Source organism: Argiope bruennichi, chromosome 1 (genome assembly GCF_947563725.1).
Source record: "Argiope bruennichi chromosome 1, qqArgBrue1.1, whole genome shotgun sequence".
Classification (NCBI taxonomy): domain Eukaryota; kingdom Metazoa; phylum Arthropoda; class Arachnida; order Araneae; family Araneidae; genus Argiope; species Argiope bruennichi.
This window is the reverse complement of record NC_079151.1, coordinates 126016496-126026345: the sequence shown is the minus strand read 5'-3', so window position 1 is coordinate 126026345 and position 9850 is coordinate 126016496. Positions and strand designations below refer to the sequence as shown.

The 9850-nt window shown below is 41.6% G+C and overlaps 1 protein-coding gene across 1 annotated transcript; it reads right to left on the bottom strand.

Moving 5' to 3' along the window:
• Window positions 1-1357: 1357 nt before the first annotated feature.
• On the bottom strand, window positions 1358-2626 carry LOC129975051 (uncharacterized). The gene has a single exon (XM_056087929.1). It carries the CDS (start codon window positions 2624-2626, stop codon window positions 1358-1360), a length of 1269 nt encoding a protein of 422 aa, XP_055943904.1.
• Between the last annotated feature and the right edge of the window lie 7224 nt (window positions 2627-9850).

Genomic DNA, 9850 nt, shown 5'->3' with positions numbered 1-9850 from the left:
CCATCTGGTCCAGGGCTTGTATCATGAGCATTAGATAAGGCCGTTTCCAGTTCAAACATCCGGAATTCACAGTTATATGGAAAAGTACATCGGTCATTAAAGCGCAGAGGCAACCGTTCCGCTCGATTCTTAATTGCCAGAAATGAAGAGCTATAAGAATCCGTTGCGGACACTTGTGCGAATGCTTGACCGAGAATATTGGCAACATCTAATGGGGCTGAGTGCGCCACATTTCCTATATTTAAAATAGGTATGGTGGTTTCACTGTATATCCCATTAGCAGCCTTAACTTTTTTCCACAAATGTTTACTGGTAGTGGAGGATGTGATAGATGATACAAACTTAATCCAAGATTCCCTCTGACTACGGCGACGAATTCGACGAGCAAGGGCCTTGGCACGCTTAAAAGCAACAAGGTTTTCTGTTGTCGGGTATCTTCTAAAAATATTCCAAAGTCGTTTTTGGTTTTTATAGCTGTCGCGACAAGCTTCATTCCACCACGGTTTACGATATTTTCTTAAACGTGGGGAAGTCTTCGGAATGGTGGCATTTGCTGCACTTATTATGTTATCAACGACATGTTGCATTGCTTCCGTGATGTCGCAAGTGTTGACCATAGTCTCGGTGACATTTGCCAATCGCATGAAGGCACCCCAGTCTGCCCGCTGGAATAGAAAACGGGGGGGACAATGAGTCACACCACCTCTATCAGCATGGGAGACAATAATAGGGAAATGATCACTATTATAAAGATCTCTGCTCACTGCAAAGGTCAGCAATGGCAGAAGTTCAGGAGAACATATGGCCAGATCAATTGTATGAAAGCTACGTGTAGGTTCGTGGAAGTACGTCTTCTCTTTATTATTGAGCAGACAGATACAGTTATTAGTTATAAACTGTTCGATCTGCCGCCCACGAGAGTTTGTACTATCCGAACCCCACAAGGTACTATGTCCGTTGAAATCTCCGAAAATAATAAAAGGCTTAGGAAGCTGGTCCACTAAATCATCAAGATCTTGTTGGCTAATGACATCGTGAGGTGGCAAGTAAATACAACAGACTGTGACCAATGATCGTACATGAACTTGTACAGCCACAGCCTGTAGAGCTGTATTCAAAGTGAGAGATGTGCTCGGATATAAATTTGATGTAAAGATACAGACACCACCAGAACTGTGAGAGCCAGTGCCTGCATCTTTCCGAATACAGTTATAACCACGCAATTTAATGGGAATGCTTGGTGTCAAAAAGGTTTCTTGGACACCAATGCAAGCAGGATGAAATGTGTTTAAGATGGACTTGATGTCAGAAAGTTTGGACCGGAGGCCGCGACAATTCCATGATAAGAAGGTACCCATTAAGAGGTTCTTGTTGCAGAAAAATTTGGAACAGTGTTAAGGGGTTGCGAGATTTCGCAACTCATTTTTAAATCGTCATCCTCTTCTTCTGATGGATGAAGTGATATGAGCTCAGGGCTTTTGGACGTTCCACCAAAAATTGAGATTAAGTCCTTGTGGACTATGCCCCGATTAGCAAGACCAAGAGCGAGTGAATTTTTGAAAATTGATTTTTTTAATTTTGGAGAAAGGTCTTTTTCAGATAGGCCACGTTTAGAAAGTTTTAGCTTCCGAGATTTATTAGGTTTCGGTTTTTGTTTGGAAGTTTTTGATTTGACAGGCTCAGGAGCACTGGTAGTTGAATTTTCTGTTTCTGAATCAGATGCTTTTTCAGGAGGTTTTTTATGGGAAGTGTGTTTTGAGCAATTTGGGCAGGAACAGTTTTCACAGAAGGACTTTTGGACCGCAGATGCATAGCTAAGACCAGGTTTAGGAGTCTGGGCCAAAACTTTCCGTCTGGCTTCTGGGTATGAAATATTTTCTTTTATTTTAGTTGCAACTATTCGTTTTTCCAGTTGCCAGCGTTCGCATAAACGAGAATATGATGTGTGGTTGCCATTGCAGTTTGTGCACTTTTCTGAAGCAGTGCACTGCTGACAATCGTGGCCTTTTTCTGCGCAGCGGGCACAAGTGATAGTCCCGCGGCAGTTAGTTTTCGAATGCCCAAAACGCTGGCATTGAAAGCATCTCAATGGATTGGGGATATACGGGCGTACAGGTAATTTTATATAGCCAGCACATATATATTCAGGTAACTGATGGCTATGGAATGTTAGAATAAAATGCTTTGTTGGGAGGAGTTGTCCATCCCGCCTAATTGTTATCTGGCGTACATGTGTCACTCCCTGCGACGATAGTTCTTTCGTTATCTCTTCTATAGGTACATTAAACAGTTCTCCGCATGTTATTACCCCTTTCGAATAGTTTAGCGATGCATGTGAACAGACTGTAACTGGTATTGTGGCCAATGCTTTTAGTTTAATGATTTGCTGGGCTTGCTTTTTAGAGCATACTTCAACCAGCAAATCGCCTGAACGCATTTTGCGGATTGATGCAACCTCGCCGACTGTCGCCGATATTGCTTTTTGGACCAAAAAAGGTGAAACAGAGTTAAATGTATCGTTTTTATCGGATACTCGCTTGATAACAAAAAAGGAATCAAAATGGTGAGTGAAGGATTTGTAATTAGAATGATGCCCACTGAAGGGAGATTTCTTGGAGGAGCCCATATGACATTGTTGAATTTTCGGGCCCGACGGCACCGCCCACCACGGAGCCCAACAAGGGAAGGCAGCCACCGGCTCTGGCCATTCCCAGCCTCGGCGCTTACCTTGGTGCTAGCCGGAACCTATACGCTCGGAGTTACCCCCGGGGACAGTGACCACCCTTAACGCCAAGCCCAAGGAGTAACCCCTTTGCTTGATCCCTAGCAGACTAGCCACTCAGGTGACTAGGTACCAGCCGATTGATACACCGGGGACCACAGTGCACCACCCGTCTTTCTAGTGGGTTGCCACGCACGGCCAACACGTGGGGTTTTGGCTGTCCATGAGAAGCAAGAAGCAAACAGAGCGGCGACAGCTTCTCATGGAGAGCTCCCTCGCTTGCCGTCGAGGGAAGGAAAGACAGCAGAAAGCAGAAGGCGTAGGGGAGTGGAAACATAAAGGGAGTATAGATCCCTGGGTACCTCGGGATTGGGACACCCGTACTCACCTATAGTAGGTGAGCCCCTGAGGGGTCGGTAATGTCCGCAGTACTGACCATGGCTTCGGTGATATTTGCTAGTTGGGAGAAAGCAGTCCAGTCTGCCCGCTGGAATAGGAAACGCGGAGGACAAGGAATCGCACCGCCGCTATCAGCATGGGAGATAATAACTGGGAAATGATCACTGCCATAAAGATTATTACTGACTGATAAAGTGAGGAATGGTAACAGTTCAGGTGTACAAATGGCCAGATCAAGTGTATGGAAGCTACGTGTGGGTTCGTGAAAGTAAGTTTTTTCTTCGCTGTTGAGCAGACAGAGACAGTTGTTAGAAATTAACTGCTCAATCTGTCGCCCGCGAGAGTTAGTCTTATCCGAACCCCACAAAATACTATGTCCGTTAAAGTCGCCTAATAAAATGAAAGGAGTAGGAAGCTGATCCACCAACTTGTCAAACTCTTGCTGACAAATAACATCGTGGGGCGGCAAATAAACGCAACAGACTGTGACCATAGTTCGAATGTGAACCTGTACAGCCACAGCCTGTAGAGAAGTGTGTAGAGTTAGATGTGTACTCGGGTATAAGTTTGATGTTAGAATACAGACACCCCCTGAATGACCTGTTTCAGATTCGGTGTCTTTACGGACACAATTATAGCCGCGCAATTTAAAGGGATGATTAGGTTTCAAGAATGTTTCTTGAAGACCTACACAAAGAGGATGAAATGTGTTAATGATGTTCTTAATGTCATGCAATTTTGACCGAAGACCACGACAATTCCATGAAAGGAAAGTACCCATTAAGAAATAGATTTCGCTTGAGAATTGGTAGGAGCAAGTAGATGAGTTGCCGAAGCTTCGCAACTCATGCGTAATTCTTCATCCTCATCGGATGGATGGAGTGACAGACGATCAGGACTTTTAGGTAAGCCACCAAATACAGACGATAAGTCTTTGTGGGCTTTACCTTTAGTCGCAAGTCCGAGAGCGACTGAATTTTGTTTTGTCAATTTTTTAAAATTTAATCTCAGTTCTTTCGGTGAGAGTCCCCGTTTTGAAAGCTTTAACTTAAGAGCTTTTTCAGAATTTGATTTTTGTTTTGTCCGAACAAGTTTGTCAGTTTCAGGTGCATTATTTGTTACATTTTCCATCTCAGAATCGGATGATTTTTCAAAGGTAGTAATCTGCGTGTTATATTTGACACAATTTGTACAATTACAATTTACACAAAAGTGAGTTTTCACGACGGAAGCATAACTCACACCAGGTTTGGGTGTTTGAGATAAAACTTTTTTTCTTGCTTCGGGATAGGAAATGGATTCTTTGAATTTAACAGAGGTTATTTGCCTTTCAAGTTTCCAGCGTTCGCAGGATCGAGAAAAAGATGAATGTTTGCCACCGCAGTTCACACATTTTTCTTCTGCGGAGCATTCCTGGCTATCGTGGCCTTTTTCTGCACAACGGGCGCATGTTAGAGTCCCGCGGCAATTAATCTTTGAGTGACCAAAGCGCTGGCATTGGAAACATCTTACAGGGTTTGGGATATACTGTCGGACTGGTAATTTAATATAACCAGCATATATGAATTCTGGAATATTTGGACTATGGAAGGTGAGGACAAAATGCTTAGTGGGAAGGAGTTGTTCGTTTCGCCGAATAGTAATTTGGCGTACATGGGTCACTCCTTGTGGTTTCAATTCCGAAGTGATCTCCTCAAGGGGAACATTGAACAGTTCACCGCATGTGATTACTCCCTTGGAAAAATTCAAAGATGTATGAGAGGCAGCGATTACTGGAATATTAGCCAAAGCTTTCAATTTCATTATCTGCTGTGCTTGCTTTTTGGTGGAGACTTCGACTAGCAAGTCACCAGAACGCAATTTACGTATGCCAGTGACGTCACCAATTGTTGCAGTGATAGCTCTCTGCACAAGAAAAGGTGACACAGAATTAAATGTTTCATTTTTATCTGAGACTCGTTTAATTATAAAAAAGCGATCGAAACGTGGAAGATTTGTAATTGGAATAGTGACTTTGCGACGCCCACTGAAGGGAGATTTGGTTTGAGGTCCCATACGACATGAACAAGATTTCAGGTCCGACGGCACCGCCCACCACGGAGCCCAACAAGGGAAGGCAGCCACCGGCTCTGGCCATTCCCAGCCTCGGCACTTACCTTAGTGCTAGCCGGGACCTATACGCTCGGAGTTACCCCCGGGGACAGTGACCACCCTTAACGCCAAGCCCAAGGAGTAACCCCTTCGCTTGATCCCTAGCAGACTAGCCACTAAGGTGACTAGCTACCAGCCGATTGATGCACAGGGGACCACAGTGCACCACCCGTCTTTCTAGTGGGTTGCCACGCACGGCCAACACGTGGGGTTTTGGCTGTCCATGAGAAGCAAGAAGCAAACAGAGCGGCGACAGCTTCTCATGGAGAGCTCCCTCGCTTGCCGTCGAGGGAAGGAAAGACACAGCAGAAAGCAGAAGGCGTAGAGGAGAGCGAACTGAAAGGGAGTAAAGATCCCTGGGTACCTCGGGATTGGGACACCCGTACTCACCTATAGTAGGTGAGCCCCTGAGGGGAGGTTATCTTGGTATCTGAACATTTAAAAACATGAAAATGTGAAACAAAGAAGAACGATTTGGATTTGGATTTCTGGCGCAAGATCCTAATATAGAATATGCTGCGCCGAAACAGTTTAAAATTTTCACAGCAAGATAAAAAATAGTTTATCGTTACAAAAAGTGTAACTGACAGTGTTCAAACTAGTCAAAAGTTAAGGTAAGAAGGTATTAAAACTATATGTTAAATTTCATGGATGATATCAACATCTTTAATGTACGAAAAAATGTTTGGATGATGCGTCTCACCCAATAAAGAATCTAAGGTAAAATTGTTGGACTTAAAATGCTTGCAACGCAGATCAGTAAAACTTGCGCATTCTATTAAAATGTGACGAATTGTTAAAATATCTCCACAATTAAAACATACTGGTGGTGGCTCGGCAAAAAGTAAAAATCTATGTGTCAAGCGAGTGTGACCAATGCGTAGTCGGGATAAAATTACATCATAGCGCCTGCTTAGTTTTGAAGACCAGTTGGCCAATTGTGGTTTAATAAAATGAAGCTTGTTGTTAGTTTCCATGTCCCATTCATTTTGCCACTGGCGATAGCACCAACGAATAATCGCTGTACGCATATCTTTATAAGAAAGACGTTGGGGCAAGATTACGCTCGCCGACTTAGCTGCTGTGTCTGCGATTTCATTTCCAGAAATGCCCATGTGTGAAGGGATCCAGGAAAGCAAAACTCTAATATTTTTTAAACATAGAAGTCGGTATATCTTCTTCACTTCCTGTAGAAGTGGATGACCAAGAGATGAAGAGTTTAGAGCCTGCAGAACACTCAGAGAATCCGTGTAAATAACAGACTTATGGATATGTTGTTCATCAATATATTTGAGGGCTAAGTAAATAGCGGTTAATTCCGAGGTAAAAACAGTAGAAAAAGGATGAAGTTTATAACTTATAATTCGATGTCCATGAACAAATGCGCAACCCACATGATCAGATGATTTAGAACCATCCGTAAAGATGGGTTCATAAGAACAATAAAATTCACGATGATGTTTAAAAAGTGCAATAAAAACCGAGCTATCAGTGTCTGATTTTCTAAATTGTTTAAAAGGGTCTTCAAAGTGTAATTTGTCCTCCATCCATGGAGCTGTATTTGGACTATCCTCCTCATATATTTGTATATCGCTAAAATCATTTGGCAATATTCTTTGTACACGCAATCCCAAATGAGGTATGTAGGATTTGCGCGAATTAAACAAGCGATCGTTAACGTCATTCCGGATTTTCTCATGAAAAGGATGGCGTTTATTGGATAAAATACGATAGAAATAAAACAATGATAGCTTCATTCTCCTATTTGACAAAGGAGGCTCAAACGCTTCAGCATACAAACTAGCTACTGGTGATGTCCTAAATGCTCCAATGCACAATCGGAGAGCTTGATGGTGAACAACGTTCAAACGTTTAAGGTAAGATTGCCTAGCAGAGCCATAAATAACACATCCGTAATCAATTGTTGATCGAATGATACCTCGGTAAACTCTTAGTAGGCACGTCCGATCAGCACCCCAAGAAGTATTGGATAAAACCCTCAGAATGTTTAATGACTTCAGGCATTTACTCCGCAAATATGTAATGTGCGGAAGGAAAGTCAATCTTTTATCAAAAATAATACCTAAAAATTTGTGCTGATCCTGAATGGAAATTAAATTACCTCTCAAGAACAATTCTGGCTCTGGATTTGAGTTTGAGTTTGATGTTTATGGCACAAGAGCCAGATTTGGCTATGCTGCGCCAAACATATGGTAAAATGAGATAAAAAAGTTTTTAAAAAATTTTAAGCTAGGTGTTAAAATTTTTGTCAATAGTAATATCGAGTATTATAAAAATATAAATCTTCAAAAGTTTACTAATGAATTATAAAATTAGATAAGATGTAAAAACCCAATTTCTTTTAAAAATTTAAAAATGTTCGCATGAGGATTTTCTCCCAATAAGTCACGGATGTTCAAATTTGATGTTCTGAAATGATGCAGCCGGTTTCTATTAAAAACTGGGCATTCGATTAAAATATGAACGATGGTAAATTCGACTTGGCATGATGTGCAAGTTGGACATCGTTCACCAAACAAAAGGTGTTTGTGGGTGAAACGGGTGTGCCCAATGCGAAGTCGTGTCAACTTGACATCAAGTTCTCTCACTGGGATAATTGGCCATAATGTAATGTGTGGTTTAATAAAATGTAACTTATTAGATATTTGGAGGTCCCATGATTCTTGCCATAATGAATGAATATGATGAGATAGATACTTCTTCGCATCAAGATAGGGAAGTGGTCGTTGTAAATATACTGATGCTTCCTTAGCTGCAACATCTGCTTTCTCATTTCCATGTATGCCAACGTGGCTAGGTAGCCAGCAAAATATTATATCTATGCTTTTAGATTGCAGAGTTCGTAGAAGACATAAACTATCAATGGCTATTGGATGCGTCATATTATGATGATTACCAATAGCTTCAAGAGCGCTCATACTATCGGAATAAATACAAAACTTTTGTTCCCCAAGAGTGGAAATTTTTTCTAGTGCAAATAAGATTGCCATTAATTCGGCCGTTAAAACAGAGTGAGTATTGTCTAATCGTATACTTAAAATATTTTCAGAAAAGACGATACCACATCCCACATGATGAGCAGTTTTCGATCCATCCGTAAAGACAGCAGTGTAATCTGAAAACTTATATCGGTGATAATTAAAAATTTGTTGGAAAATGGAGGGTGAAACTGTAGTTTTATCAAAAGTAGAAAATGGATTATGAAATGAAATTTGTGGAATATCCCAAGGTGGGAGGGATATAAAATTTATCGGATGGATTTGGACATTACAAAGATCTGAGTTGGCAAGTAATTGTTTCATCCTCTCGCAAAAAGGAGGGATATTAGAGGGACGAGCATTGTATAATCGGCCAATGCCAACAGGAATATTCATGTCCCGCATAGGGTGAGTAGTATGACATTTCAGTCTTAAAAAATATTGGACGCACAACTTTTTGCGACGTAGATTTAGCGGCAATTGGTGACAAACGACATATAAGCTGTGCACGGGAGAAGTTCGAAACGCTCCAGAACAGATCCTGAGAGCTGTATGATGCACAGTATCTAATTGCTTTAGAACACTAGTACGTGCAGAACCATGCACTTCGCACCCATAATCAATACGCGAGAGTACTACAGACTGATAGATGCGAAGTAGAGATGTTCGGTCCGCACCCCATGATGTAGTTGAAAGAACCTTCAAAATATTAAGTGATTTCTCACACTTCTTCCGCAGATAACGGATATGAGGAAGGAAAGTGAGTTTTCGATCAAATATCAGTCCTAAAAACCGAACCTCATCCACAACTGCTATTCTAATTCCCCGAATATTAATTATAGGGTCTAGGTGGAGGCTTCGTTTTCTACAGAAATGGACACAACAGCTCTTTTCAGGGGAGAGTGTGTGCCCATTCTCATCGCACCAATCTATGAGCTTGTCAACAGCTTTCTGAAGTTGCCGTTCTATTAAGGCCATACTAGATCCCTGACAAGAGATCTGTAGGTCATCGACATACAATGTACCAGAGATAGATGATGGTATGACTTTGAGGATTTGACTCAAATGAAGGATAAAAAGGGTGACACTCAATACACTTCCTTGAGGAACACCCTCCTGTTGGATAAAAGTATTAGATAACGTTTGGTTAAAACGAACACGAAAATTACGAAATTCTAAGAAATTTTGAATAAAAACAGGCAGGTTACCCCTAAACCCCACATCAAATAAAATTTTAAGAATACCATAGCGCCATGTACGGTCATAAGCCTTTTTAATGTCAAAAAATATCGAAACAAGATGGTTTCGGCGAACAAACGCATTGCGTATTTGAGATTCAAGGTGAATAAGATTATCAACTGTGGATCGACCTCGACGAAATCCACTCTGAAAGGGTGAAATACAACCTTTTTTCTCTATTTCATACATGAGACGTGAATTGACCATACGCTCGAATGTTTTACATAAGCAACTAGTCAAAGCGATCGGTCTATAGTTCAGAGGATCTACCGGATCTTTCCCTGGCTTCAGGATAGGAATCACAATCGCCTCTCGCCACTGTTCTGGAAACACTTGCTCA

Bases quoted from the DNA above. Each gene is read 5' to 3' on its own strand.
- LOC129975051 (XM_056087929.1), bottom strand. From the start codon at position 2,626: ATGGGCTCCTCCAAGAAATCTCCCTTCAGTGGGCATCATTCTAATTAC.